Source organism: Podarcis vaucheri (assembly GCF_965113315.1).
Source record: "Podarcis vaucheri genome assembly, chromosome: 13".
NCBI lineage: Eukaryota > Metazoa > Chordata > Lepidosauria > Squamata > Lacertidae > Podarcis > Podarcis vaucheri.
In genome coordinates, this window is record NC_138751.1 from 41,523,531 (window position 1) to 41,538,256 (window position 14,726).

General features: G+C 44.2%; 1 protein-coding gene and 1 pseudogene across 2 annotated transcripts in view; one reads left to right on the forward strand and one right to left on the reverse strand.

The window, feature by feature from the left end:
- Nucleotides 1-14,726, reverse strand: part of DNAJC7 (DnaJ heat shock protein family (Hsp40) member C7) — a 37,585-nt gene continuing 22,859 nt past the window's right edge. The window contains exons 8-14 of the mRNA XM_082194968.1: nt 11,419-11,583; nt 9,335-9,426; nt 7,197-7,270; nt 6,576-6,722; nt 1,636-1,788; nt 1,180-1,242; nt 1-346 (exon numbers count right to left, since the gene is read on the reverse strand). Coding sequence (XP_082051094.1) covers nt 309-346; nt 1,180-1,242; nt 1,636-1,788; nt 6,576-6,722; nt 7,197-7,270; nt 9,335-9,426; nt 11,419-11,583 — 732 coding nt within the window. The 3' untranslated portion in view covers nt 1-308. The remainder of the gene's footprint in view (nt 347-1,179; nt 1,243-1,635; nt 1,789-6,575; nt 6,723-7,196; nt 7,271-9,334; nt 9,427-11,418; nt 11,584-14,726) is intronic.
- LOC309517538 (histone H2B 5 pseudogene) lies at nt 11,775-14,721 on the forward strand (annotated as a pseudogene). The gene is made up of 2 exons: nt 11,775-11,803; nt 13,390-14,721. The product of its transcript is annotated as a histone H2B 5 pseudogene (transcript).

Below are 14,726 nucleotides of genomic sequence, written 5' to 3' on the forward strand. Positions count from 1 at the left end.
TTATCATGGAGGAATCATTTTTTTTTAATTATTATTTCTCTCTCTCTCGTTTTTTTTAATAAAGTTAACAATAAAACAAACAACAAAAAAGTATATTCCTTCACTGCCCCTCCCCCTTCTCTCTTCAAGCGCTGGTTTTCTCGTTAACACTCTAAAGCACACACAAAAAAACTGAGGTCTCCAACAGAGAAAACGCCACGGCCCTAAGAAACGTCGAGATGTGATGAAGGGAGAACATAACTCAAGGTTAAAAGAAGCAGGTCTGGCAAAGTAGGTGTGTCCCGCTAGAGATGGGACTCTTCTTCAGCTTAGCCAAACTGGAAAAAGAAATTCCCTGGTCCAGAAGCTAAAAGACACAGAGACACGGATTTAGAATTGGCATCCCTCTGGGGCACAATCCTGCTCCCTCCCTACAAGAAGCTGAGCGACAGCACAGCTCTGGATACTCAAGAGCTTAGAAGGATGGGCACCACAGTCTACGGACAAAAGAAAAAGTCTCTTAGGTTCATACAGACTGTCAGTACTTTGCAGGGGGGATTTAAGTGTGTACTGGGCTTTAGGTTTGCGCATTTAAAGCGTCTTAAAGCACTCTGGTGCCCTCTTAACTCTCCCACTTGCCCCAACTTTTTGCAGTTTGAAAAGTGAAGGGAAATGCACTGAGAAACAGGGGATGACCTAATGATTAATGGGAAGACACGTAAACACCTCAAATCAAAATGAATGCTCAATAGACATAGTCTAATCACCGCATAAACTTTGTGCCAGCAATTACTACGAATGCTTCACAAGCATTTAAGGAGCCCTTAAAAGGTTACGGCAACAAGATAAATGATGGGCTGAATGAAAGGGAAGGAGCCACAGCTGAACTCCAGGCCACATGCCTTGGGCTTGGAGATTTCTGAAATATTAAGTGATATATTTTTTAAAACAAACAAACAAGGGAGCCTAAATCTTGATTCCACCCATGATTTGGGAGAACTGTGTGGTTTAAGGAATACAATTGAAATACGTTTCTGTTACCCACAGAGTTAGCCCTAAACCAGTCCACATGAACTTAATGGATTTCTAAAATTCCCAGGGGCCTGGAGATGTAGATTCAAGAGGCACTGCCAGAGCTGAAGCCTACAGCCTCTCTCTGCACAAACTCAGGACTCCCTTTGTTTAACTGATGGCACTTACCTTCAAAACTGAAGCCTCCTGGGCCTCCAAAGAACGCCTTGAAGATATTATTGGCATCAAAATCTATTTAGGGAAGGTGGAGATGGAAAAAGGAAAAGAAAAGTAAGAACAGGTGAGGAAAAGTTCCTGATGACCATCTTATGTGTGCACAACTAGTCTATAAAAACATGTTCATAGCATGCTTCCCTTCCCTCTGTGTGGCAGTTTTGTGAGAATCTAAACTTTCCCCCCTTGTCCAAGCCTTTTACAAAAATTGCCAGGTGTCATTTTGAGCCAGACCTACTAGGCAGAAGGGACCAACGGATCCTATGCTCAGACTCAAAAATTACTGATGCTTTCAGAAAAACACACACTACAACTATTGCAAAGGTTTTGGTAATATTGTCCCACCTGGCCCAGAGATTACCTTGCGGAAAAAGAAGCCAAGGGGGATGGACTCCTGGGCTCAGCACTCACCTCCCATATTCATGCCGTCCTCCTCCAGATCCTGCCCACTGTCGTAGCGGGCCTTCTTCTTCGGATCAGAGAGGATGGTGAAGGCTTCACCGACCTCTTTGAACTTCTTTTCTTCCTCTTTCTGGATCTCAGCACTTGCACCACTATGCCGATCTGTCAAAGGTTGGGAGAGAAGGAAAGATCTCAGATGCGTTGAGAAATGAGTGATACATCCCAGGAGTCCAGGTGTGCATATTCTGTGCTAATAATAGATGACGTTCTCTGTCAAGGCAATCCAAATTCTATAGACAAGAGAAGCCCATTTTCTGGCCCTTTGATACATACGCAATTGAAGCAGATTTGCGTGATTGATCATTTATTCTGCCACATGTTTGTCACACAATAGTATCTTGGTTTTCCTGTCACGTAAAGGGACAAGGAGACATTCAAGACACTGAAGTCTGGAAGACACGAATACCACAAATCTATTCATGTAATATATGGGCCAATGAAGCACACTTTGAGTAAATAAGAGGCAGAAAAGGGGCAATGCAAAATCGCAGCTGAAAGCGGTTGGAACTCACAAAGTAAGGCAAAAGTAGTTATTGGTGCATTTTGGGAAGTAAATATGCTTAGGCGAGACCTTTAAATAAAGACCTGATGGGAATTAGGCATGATCGGGGGAGGTGCTAAAAGGAAGTCCGTCTCCCCGTCTTGTAGATAAATTAAAGCAAGAAGTAGATAACTAAGGTCGAGAGAACATTCTTCTCCTTACTGGATAAAAGTTACTAATTTCACGACTTGGCAGTATAAGTAATTTTGCTGGAGGATAAGAGTCGATTTTAAGAGCTGAAGTGTAACCCCCCGGGAGCGATCCGCGAGAGAGCCTGCTGAGGAGACATAAAGAGTTTGACAGCTGTCAAATTAGCTGTCAAAGTTGAAAAAAAGAAGAAAATTTGGTTTCTGCTATCTTTGCTGGTTATTTTTGTTATAATTTGAATTTAAACTGTTGAAAACAAAGAGGAATAGAAACAAAATAACTTGACTGTTGGATTGGAGTTGGAAGGAATATTAAGTAACCAGAATCCCTCTAGAGGGGGTTCTGAGTCATTACAATGGCTGCAGGTGGAAAAATACAGGCTGAGCTGGACAGAATGTTTTTTCTCTTGGGAAAGTTACAAGGTCAGAGTGAAGCTTTGGCTACAAATGCTACAACTTTGAATTTAAAAGTAAACAAACTTGCTGAATTTGCCAAGGACTTGACACAAGAAACCTATGCAGCTGGACAAGAAGAGGAGTGGGAAGGAGGAGCTGAAATGCCGCAGATGACAAAGGAGAGCCAGAGGCCTCCTAAGATGGATACTAAAAAAAAGACAAGACCTGGATGATGAGAATTTGGTTTGAATCGGAGAATGAAGAATGGAGGGATCTCCCTATGGGGAGATCTGAAGACCTATGGATTACAAATCTGATCAAGGCAAAAGTTGGAGCTTTTGGGACATTTGGACTTAAAAGGAACAAGAAACAAGATTTGGGCTCCACTTTTGAGCAGGGAGGTCTGGTTGGAAGAAACAAAGACCCTATTGGGACAGAGCTTCTCCGAGACTTGATGTTTAATATAAAGGACTACCAAAAAACCCGGCAGAAAGGGACTGAGAGAGATTTGAGGGCCTCGGACGTGAGATCTCCAGGCTGATAGTTGATAGACTGATGGACATTTCTTGGGGGATCGAAACCGGGAAAGGGAGGGTGAGAGTTTTTGGAATCCAAAGGGTGTATAATTATAGGTTGTCTCTCTGTTATTTTGTTTTGTAATTAATATAAAAATTGGGAAATTTGTGGAAGGGAATTTGGGTCGACCTTAGAAAAGGGTGTAAAGAATGAGTATTGTTGTTTAAATTGAGGTCTATAAGTTAAAATTGGTTAATTAAGATGAATTAAGTATAATAATAATAAGGTAAAGTTGGGGATAAGAACTTGCTAACTATTGGAATTGGAATACAAGAAGGGGAGGTGTGGGGAAGTCAGGGAAAGATGTTAGAAAATAAGGATCCGAAGTTATACTTGTTATCTGTGTTGTGGTTTCTGTGTTTGTTTAAAAATTTGTGAAACCTTAATAAAAATGTATGTATGTATGTGTATGTGTATATATATATATATATGCAGGTTTTGGTGTCTTCGGGTGTCTTCCCGTGTAAGAGTCGGGGTGTCTGTGCGACGTTTCGACGAGGTCTCACTCGTCCTCTTCAGGCTGGTGCTTTCGGCTTCTTGTTACTGGAACAGAGCAGAGTCTGGTGTTTGAGTTCCTATAAATACTGTTGAGGGGTGTGGTGTATAGCCTCCAACGTTCTGGGCAGAGAGGAAGTTCCTAGATTAGTGTGCCTTTTCTTCTTTTGTTCCTTAATTACTTGAGGGATATCTTGGGTGATTTCATGAGTGATATTCTGAATACCACTGGGTGGGTCATTAAGTGTAGATTAGTTGCTAAAGCTTTCGTGTCTTGACCTCTTGAGCTTGTGAAGAGTTTTTCTGAGAAGATGGCTGTGCTGCATTTAGTTGTGCTCTGGCTTGGCTTCGTGTATAGGGGCGAGCTGTGGTTTTGTGCCTTGTGCCAGCCAGATCTGTGTAGGGATTGCAGGGGGGTGCAGCATCCGGAGGTGCCACTATAGTTTGGCTACTGGATGGAGTCTGTAATATGTCTGTGGAGAGGGTCTGGGTTTGGGTCTGGTGTGGTTGATTGGTGACGGCGTTCTGTGTGCCTCTGGTTCTGGTGTCGGTTTTTGTGGGGAGGGCTAATTTCCAGATGTCTGGCAGGCGGGACGTGTTGTCACGCTTGTTCATGTTGTGAGGGTGTTTCTCTATCTCGATGGCTTCCATGATTATTCTCTTGTGGTGATGTTCCATGTTAAAGAGCAATTTGGAATCTGCAAAATTAATTTCGTGTCCTGTTTCTTTCATGTGTTGGAAAAGAGAGGAAGTTTTTTCTTCTTTTTTGACGGCATTCTTGTGTTCTGCGATACGTGCATTTATTCGTCTGTTTGTTTGTCCAATGTACGTGGCTGGGCAGACTTTGCAGGGTATTTCATAGACCCCTTGGTTTTCCAGCTGGATTTTGTCTTTTGGGTTTCTGAGGATATTGGCTATTTTTTGGTTGGTGCAGAAGGCTGTTTTGATATTGTGTTTATGGAGGATTTTGCTGATTTTGTCTGTAGTGCCCTTGATATAAGGAAGGAGGGCCATGCCATTGTTTTCTTCTGTGTCTTGGTTTTTGGGGGGTGTTTCTTTTTGGATTAGCTTCGTAACCCTGTTTTTCTGGTATCCATTGGCGATTAACACATTTGAGAGATTCTGTAACTCAGTTGTCAAGTGGTCTTTGTCAGCCAGGCGTTTGGTTCTGGAGATGAGAGTCTTGGCTACGGAGTTTATTTGTGCAGGGTGGTGGTGTGATTGTGCATGTAAGTAGCGGTTGGTGTGTGTTTTTTTCCGGTAGATAGTGTGTCCTAGGGAGCCATCAGGTTTTTTGTAGATTAGGACGTCAAGAAAGGGGAGTTGGTTGTTGTCTTCTATTTCCATAGTGAATTGTATTTTGGGGTGTAGGCTGTTGAGATGTGTGAGGAAGCTATCTAGTTTTTCTTTCCCGTGTGGCCAAATTACAAAGGTGTCGTCAACATATCTGAGCCAAAGTTTGGGTTTGTGTTCTGACTTGTCATAGCATTGGTTTCAAAGTGTTCCATGTACAAATTTGCGATGACCGGTGAGAGGGGTGATCCCATAGGTGCTCCTTCTATCTGTTTGTATCTTTGTCCATTGTGGATGAAGTACGTGTTGGTTAGGCAGTGGTTGGTCAGGTCCAGGATGTATTTGGGGGGGTTGTATTTGTTTTGAATGGCTGTCAAGGCTTCATTAATGGGCACTTGAGTGAAGAGAGATACAACATCGAAGCTCACAAGTAGGTCATCGGGATGTAGGTATTGCTTCTTTATTGTTTCTATGAACTGGAAGGAGTTAGTAACGTGTGAAGCGATGGATTCTGCATAGGGCTGAAGTTGCTTAGCGAGAAATTTAGCGAGATTTTGTAGAGGTGAGCCTATGGAGCTGACTATTGGTCTGAGTGGTGTTCCTTCTTTGTGTATCTTGGGGAGACCGTAGAGTTTGGGGCATCTGGATGATTTTTCTCTGGGGATGATTCTTAGCTGGATTTCTTCACTGATAGGAGAGGCTTTTATTTTGGATTTGGTGGTTTTTTCCAGATAGGTGGTGGGATCTGTTTTTATAGGTTGGTAGGTAGGGTCTTGGAGTAGATTTGATAGTTTTGCTTGGTAGTCCGATGTGTTCATCACAACAGTGGCGTTGCCTTTGTCTGCTGGGAGAATGATTATGTTGTTGTCTTTCCTCAGGTTGGTGAGTGCACAGACACCCCGACTCTTACACGGGAAGACACCCGAAGACACCAAAATCTTTCTCTTTTCCGCTGCCTGTGCATTAACAAGTGTACCACTCTTCTCCCAGGATTGAATTCTTAAGAATTTCTTATATTTCTAGCCTGCCCTTCCTCAGTGGAGCTCAAAAAGAGCTTTGCAATTTGTGCCCTGCACGAGCTACTGGTTTGATCCAGCAGGGCTTCGTATGTTGTTAATCCAGACACATCCTTACTCGTCCTCTCTTTTTCTTTAATAAGAAGTCTTCTTGATTTTCAGTGTATAAACACAAATTACGAAGAGTCCCACCCCATCCCAACATACCCGCGCCCCCCTCACAGGTCAGCCTATTAAATTTTGCCAAAGTCCCATTGTTCCCTTTCTCTTAGGATGTTATGCCTGCCAAGCCCAACGTGCTGCAAGCATCTGGTGTGGAAGCTTAATTTTGCAAGGCACACTTCAGCTCCCTTCATAGTATGCTAGCTCCCACGGTCTGGGAACCAGCGGATTCTGAATGAGGATGCTGAGAGGATCTCTCTGTACCTGGGTGATGCATCAGGGCTCGCTTCCGATATGCCTTTTTGATCTCGTCTTCAGACGCGTTCTTGTCCACGCCCAGGATCTTGTAATAGTCTTTTCTCTTGCTTTTCTTCAGCTCCACCTGCGCGTTCTTAAGGAGTTGTTTGTGTTCTAGAAGATAGTACGGAGAAGGGGAAGTCTCAAAAAGCAGCCCTGACCCACCCCAAACACCAGGTTTATAAACGAGAGTTTGCATGCATGGGATGTTCCCCATTTCCTCAATTTCCTTTGCAAATCACAACACATACAGTTGAAGAAGTCAAGAGTCAGAGGCAAGTCAGGAAAACGGGGGATGGAATTGTGTGTGGACGCTTATCAGGGTGGGCGTACTGGGAATCCACACATGCCTACTAGTCTAAGAAGGAAGAGGGAGAATTATATGAAACATCAATACTCTTGGCCTGGCAGGAAACCCTCCAAGACCCATTTAAACCAAATAGTCCACCAAGTCACGGGATTTCTCTACCAGTTTAGGAAGGTCAGAGATTTGAATTTTGAGTACCCTTGCATTTCGTACCCGCAAGAGATCACGGCGAAGGATGCCAGCTTTCAAGATCTTCTGAAAATGGCATGCTGTATTTTTACCTTTTGTTTTCTCCGTCTGGTAAACCTTTTCATAATCCCTCACAGCGTCTTCGTATTGCTCTGTGTCCATGTAACTATAAGCAAGGGAAGCACATTTAGTGATATCTTAATGGCAACAGCTTAAGAACGAGGCAAATGAGTCACTCGCCAACCTGTGCCCTGGGGTTTAGGAAACTATTCCTTTCCAGCCCCAAATTCAGAGCTGAAGGAAGCGTTGCAAAGTCACCCACTGCCCTTAGCAAGGCAACTCTGATGTGAATAGGAACCAGGAATAAAAATCCAGCACAAAAAGCCAATGTAGTATTGTGGTATAGTTGATAAAAGCAGCTGATCAGGACTGAGAACCCCACGCCAAATAGACAGTCAGCCTTGAACCGCACAGGTTCCTGTCTGCTGTTATTTCTCAGCCTACCCTACTTCCCAGGGAAGGCAGAGAAACATGTACCCAGGTCCTAATCTTCTTGGAGGAAGCAGTGGGATAAAAAACAACGGTGATCTTAAAAGTGAGACCGCAAGTGCTTATGCAAGTCAATAAACAACAACGTATTATTACAGTGGTACCTCTGGTTAAGAACTTAATTCGTTCTGGAGGTCCGTTCTTAACCTGAAACTGTTCTTAACCTGAGGTACCACTTTAGCTAATGGGGCTTCCCGCTGCCGCCACGCCACCAGAGCACGATTTCCGTTCTCATCCTGAAGCAAAGTTCTTAACCCGAGGTACTATTTCTGGGTTAGCGGAGTCTGTAACCTGAAGCGTCTGTAACCTGAAGTGCCTGTAACCCGAGGTACCACTGTATTCATATGCCACCTATCTGACTACACCACCACCAACAAAACAACCACCACAATTTATTACTTGCATAAGTAAAGGTAAAGGACCCCTAGATGGTTAAGTCCAGTCAAAGGCGACTATGGGGTTGCGGCACTCATCTCACTTTGATGCCGAGGGAGCCGGCATTTGTCCACAGACAGCTTTCTGGGTCATGTGGCCATCATGATTAAACAGCTTCTGGTGCAACAGAACACCATGACGGAAGCCAGAGCACACGGAAATGCCGTTTACCTTCCTGTCACAGCGGTACCTATTTATCTACTTGCACTGGAGTGCTTTCGAACTGCTAGGTTGGCAGGAGCTGGGACAGAGCAATGGGAGCTCACCCTGTTGTGGGGATCCGAACCGCTGACCTTCTAATCAGCAAGCTGAAGAGGCTCAGTGGTTTAGACCACAGCGCCACCCACTCCCAATATCTGTATACAATTTATATATAGTTATTCGTATACCACCCATCTGACTGGGTTGCCCTAGCAACTCTGGGCAGCTTCCAACAAATTAAAACGTTAAGCACAGTAAAACATCAAACATTAAAAACTTCCAGATACAAGGCTAGGCTGCCTTCAGATGCCTTCAAAAAGTTGTATAGTTATTTATCTCCTTGACATCTGATAGGAGGGCGGGTGCCACTGCCGAGAAGGCCCTTGGAGCTGGACCTCAGTGTCTGGGCTGAATGATGGGGGTGGAGACACTCCCTCAGGTATACAAGACCAAGGCCATTTAGGGCATTAAAGGTCAGCACCAACACTTTGAATTCTGCTTGGAAACGTACTGGTCTTTGGACATTTCTCCACGTTCCTAGTCACATCAAGCTTGATTTACCTAATCCCGTGGTTCCCAACCACACACTCTACAGGGGGGGGGGCAATTTGAGAATGAGTTATTAACAGTTAATGGTCTTTTAGGCTTCCTCCATGTGACTAGTTCACTTTTTGAATAATAAGAATTATGTGTCACAGGGGAGGGGCATCAGGATTTTAGAGATGCTTAGGTGGGCCATGGCCAAAAAATGTTTGGGAACCACTGACCTAATCCAATTGGCTATTGTTATCAAGGCAGTGGGAACCAAAAGTGTGATGCTTCCCTTTTACCTAATATGAACACCTGTCTTATGCAAAGACGTGATCACCAGTCCACCTCTCCTCCAGCACCATCTGGACAGCAATCCAGCAGGGTTTCAGGGAGAGATGCTTCCTGGCTGTGTGTCACCTGATCTTTTTAAAATGGCGCTATCAGGAATGAGAACTGGAACTGGGCATCACCAACTAGGCATCACCGGTATTTAATATGAACAACACACACTCACCACTGTGCTCTCCTCAGGTAGGCTTTGATGTATGTATCATCCAGTTTGATGGCACTCGTGCAGTCTTCTATTGCTTCATCTAGCTTTCTAAGCTGCAAGACAAGCTGCAAGGTTAGGAAACGGACCCCTCTGCATTATTTTTCATTTCGGTCTCTAAGAGTGGAAGGCAGCAAACAGTTTTCCTCAACCTGGATCTGCTGTTTGCTTTTTTTTTTTTCAAGCCAAGAAACAAAAATGTTTTTAATCACTTTGGTTGCCCAGAAATATGACGGTACCACTCCTCGAAGGATGGAAAGCAAACTAGGAGGTAACAAAATAAAGATGCGCACTGTGGTACGACCACACTGAATAGCCCAGAAACATCAGGCTGCTTGATAGATAAGGGATCAATCACTGAACATGTAGATGAAGCATAGGATGAAACAAAGGACCAAAAATTATCCAGGAAGGGAGGCAGGGAGGAGGAGTGGCAGAGCTAGCTTCCATATAACATTTCAGCAATCCACATTGCGCTATTCATTAGCTTGAATGCATTTTCACAGGTGCCCACCCTGCAGATCCCTTCTTCTGGGGGGAAGTGAACCACTCCATGTTAGTTTATGAGAAACACACTGGAGAGTTTTTAAAGAAGAAGAAGAGGAGGAGGAGTTTGGATTTGATATCCCACCTTTCATTACCTTTAAGGAGTCTCAAAGCGGCTAACACTCTCCTTTCCCTTCCTCCCCCACAACAAACACTCTGTGAGGTGAGTGGGGCTGAGAGACTTCAAAGAAGTGGGACTGGCCCAAGGTCACCCAGCAGCTGCATGTGGAGGAGCGGAGACGCGAACCCGGTTCCCCAGATTACGAGACTACAGCTCTTAACCACTACACCACGCTGGCTCTCAATTTCTAAACAATTTCAGAATGCAAGATGCCCAGTACCCAAGAGCTTCCTCAACTTATCAGTGGGTTGAAAGGTTCTCCTTGGCTTCCCAAGAATCACAGTGAACAGTTTCCTCAAGGAACAAGAAAGCCCATTGGTTAGCCCTAGTGGTTCACAACGCCACTCTTCGGTTCTTGTGCAATAACCTTCTTCCTGGTTTTGTTTAACTCTCCTTTCCAAAAATCTGTTTTATCTTCTGGTTGTTGTTTTTTGATGTGTTGGTAAAAAAATTTCAAAATCGACATGTTGTGCAGCTGCTTTAAACTTCTAAAGTCTCTCCCACCTCGTCTCAACAGCAGATGCAGAGTCATCATCATAATGCAACCCCAAGTGCCCCATTTGCAGTCAGGAACTGGCGATATCTGAGCCAAACCTAGCTTCCTCTAATGGGGCAGGGATGGTGATGGGACAGCCATCATCCGGCAACAAATTGTATAGTCATTGGGCACACTTTGAGCACCTGCCAAGTTGGCTAAGCATTAGATGCTTTCAATTGCACTGTTTCACCACTTTGGCATTTGCTGCCCTGGGCTCTCTTGGGAGGAAGTGAAGGATGGGGGGGGGGGGCATTTAACACAAACCACAGACACCCAGTAGCAAAGAAGAGGTGTGGATGGAACAGCATTTGTTGGTAGGCTTTGCACAACTCTCTCTATCCTGCCCAAGTTGCTTTCCAACAAAGTTAGCTACTGACTAGATTGTTTAATCCTAGACCTCAGTTTCCCTTTTTTTGAAAAAATATATATATTAGTGCTTATAGAGAAAAACACAAAATTTAAGATCAAGTATCACTTCCTCCCCCCCCCGCCAAATTAAGACTTTGATCTAAATAAAATAAAATCAGAAAGAGAAGGAATAAAGAGAGAGAAATAAAGAAAAATAAATAGAAAAGAGGTTAAAAGAGAGTCAGAGTTTGACTCCCGAAACAGTTCGAAAACCAAGGCGTAGCTTCCGATTGGTTGCAGGAGCTTCCTGCAGTCGTGGAAGTCACATTGGACGTTCGGCTTCTGAAAAATGTTCGCAAACTGGAACACTTACTTCCAGGTCTGCGGAGTTCGGGAGCCGAAACATACGAGTACCAAGGTGTCCGAGAATCAACGTACAACTGTATCTGATATAAAAAAAAAAACCCACCACCAAAGTTTATTACGTCTCCTTACCTTTGCATTAACCGTCCCGCGGTTACAGAAGAGTTTGGCATTTGTTTTCCTGTTGTTTGGGTCTATTGCAAGGGCCTCTGTGTAAAGGTCGAAGGCGAGCTTGTAGTTCCCTTCCTTGAAGGCCTTGTTGCCATCGTCCTTCTTCGCTTTTAATGCTTTGGCGTTCTAGAAGAGAAGTCATTCATCAGGCACTGAAGAATTTGAGCAGCCGAAAAACAACCCCGTCACCATCAGGCCTATCACCTAACTCAAGAAACTGTGGCTGACTAACTGGCATAAATTTGCGAGCGAAAACTAGGCCTGGACTTGGAAATTTCAGGGAAACCATAAAAGAAGCCCAGGGCAGCCGGGGCAAAATGATTCATACTGTTTGGGAGAAGGGAGGGTTGGCGCTTACCACAGTTGCCATTAGAGTTGGATGATATAATGATATATCAACTTGCTTCATTAAAAACAACAAAAAACTTCTATCATAATAAGTATGTCATTTTACAGGTAATCATGTGGCATAAATGAAGGTACCACGTGGACTTTATATTTCTCTCTCACACACACACAAAATAAAATACTGATTTTGACTGTTCTGAAACCAACACTCTCCTTTAAGTCCTTGCCTTCCTTTCTCAGCAATGTATCAATACACCTGAGATTTGGGCATCCCCTAATTTGTGTTGATAAATCTGTTTAGCTCTCAGTCTGTATTGTTTTTTTTTTAAAAAAATAAAAATAATTGAGAGCTATCAACAGTTAAGGCTCCCCAACTGCACAACAGCTGTGAGGCACCCCTTTAAACTGATCTGAAGATTTGAATCTACACTGTTTAACTGGCAAAACATTGCAGGCCTTTTAAAACCCAAGCACAGCAAAGATGATTAGTATGATGCCAACAGCACACAAAATGATTTATATTAAACACACACTGACTTGCTCTGTACTCTGGATCCACTTGCAATTACTTCATAGCTGGGATACGACTGCCTGCTGACGTCATGTGCCCACAGAATTTGCATTCTTATCAACAGTTAAGTAGCCAAATCATTTGCTACCCAAGGTATTTGTTCATAAGCATTACCATACTAGGGCCAGGACTAGATGTTTGCACAACAAAAGGGCATAATGTAGTAATAGGTGCCAAGAAACTCAGCTTCTGACCATTTCCTGGTTGTGAATATGTGCTTGAAAGCATATGGAAAATACCTGCTGTAAACTCAAAAGCCAGAGGCGTCCAATTAAGATTCTCAAGGTATGGAGGTCATTGTCCCTGACAACTCCCCAGGATTTGCAAACATAGAATTATGAAAGATAGTAAAATGTGCAGAATAAATTATGCACCATGAGCAAAAATATGCAAGTTTACTTAGCTTGCTTTGTAACAGTTGCTGCTTACTGCAACCACTACTATGTTATAAGATCCACTATCATGCAATATTACATATGAGCCTGTACTACTCATGAAGCCTAGGATGGCAAAACAAGGCTAATATTCCGGAAATCCTTGTCTTAGACTCTGTGAAAGGATTCTGTGGAACAGTAACAACCCTTCATGTGGATTATTGGACTCTATGAACAGAAAGGTAGAATAGACACTTATACATGTATGGACCTTATGCATGAACTGACTAGAGAATGAACTGATCCACTGGGGCTTCTGCTTTTTTGTTGAACTTTATGAGACTTCCGTTGAAATCTACAATTTGATACAATGAATAGTATACCTTATTTATTCAAAATTACGGCCGGTTACGTCTTGTGTGTTTATTGAATATGTTTCACGCAACCACAGCTTTGTTGTTGTTTTGCATAATTTATACAGCTTGCAGAATTCAAACGTTCTTGGTGCAGAACTGAAGTTGCCTAGCAGCACGTTTTGGTGTGAAATGCACACAGCCTTGGTGATCTTAAACCCTTCTTTGGCTACCTCAGAAAGGTATCTTCCACCACTCTTGCTGGAGGCTGCAGTTGAGTGAGAAGACTGAAGGTGCCTGAGCCGGCCAAGTCCGCTCCCGCGGCCACAAAGGGCTGCAAGAAGGCCATCACCAAAATGCAAAAGAAGGGTGATAAGAAGAGCCGCAAGGAGAGCTACTCCATCTACGTCTACAAGGTCCTCAAGCAGGTGCACCCAGACATGGGCATCTCGTCCAAGGCCATGAGAAACATGAACTCCATCAACGACATCTTCGAGCGCATCGCGGCCGAGGCTTCCTGCCCGGCGCACTACAACAAGCGCTCCGCCATCACCTCCCGGAAGATCCAGACCGCCGTGCGACTCCTGCTGCCCGGAGAGCTCACCAAGCACACCGTCTCGGAGGGCACCAAGGCTGTCACCAAGTACAAGTGAGCTGGGCTCCCTTTTTTCGGTTGCCTGGGAAAGTTCTACAGAAACCCAAAGGCTCTTTTAAGAGCCACCCACTTTCTCATCTGAAAAGCACTGTTTCACCTTGTGTTAACTCCCAACTATCCCCCCCAGGGGTTTCCTTTGGTGTCTTGCTGTCGGGTTTTAGTGGTGGCGCTGTGGGTTAAACCACAGAGCCTAGGACTTGCCGATCAGAAGGTCTGCGGTGCGAATCCCCGCGACGGGGTGAGCTCCCGTTGCTCAGTCCCTGCTCCTGCCAACCTAGCAGTTCGAAAGCAAGTCAAAGTGCAAGTAGATAAATAGGTACCACTCCGGCGGGAAGGTAAACGCCGTTTCCGTGCACTGCTCTGGTTTGCCAGAAGCGGCTTAGTCATGCTGGCCACATGACCTGGAAGCTGTACGCCGGCTCCCTCGGCCAATAAAGTGAGATGAGCGCCGCAACCCCAGAGTCGGCCACGACTGGACCTAATGGTCAGGGGTCCCTTTACCTTTAATACCAAGAAACAAGGGGACAGGAAGAGATGGGCTGTATTTAACGTTACCCTTAAATATGGGTCGACCAGTTAACAGGTCTGTAATAATAGTAATAGTAATTCTTTATTATTACAGTCAAAGACCAGTTCATAATAGGTCTGTATTAGTCGGATTCCTTTATTTCAATGGGCCTATTTTAGTTGGGCTTAATGTTATCAGTGAAATAGTAAGTGTGCATGCCTAAAATAAAAGGTATGGAGAGAAAAAAAGAAAAAGAAAAAAAAAGGGGGGGAGGTATCTTCTGACTTCCTCTCTAGAAAGGAACAAGCAGCGCAATGTTTGCCCTCTTTCCTGAATGCCACCTGCCAAGTGATGCTTGCTGCTGTTCCCTCTAAGCACAGGTGAAGGCAGCCCTGCCCCCTCCATTGCCCACAGGCCTGTTAAAAGCAACAGCCCACCTGGCTGCTTCCTTTCATACTTA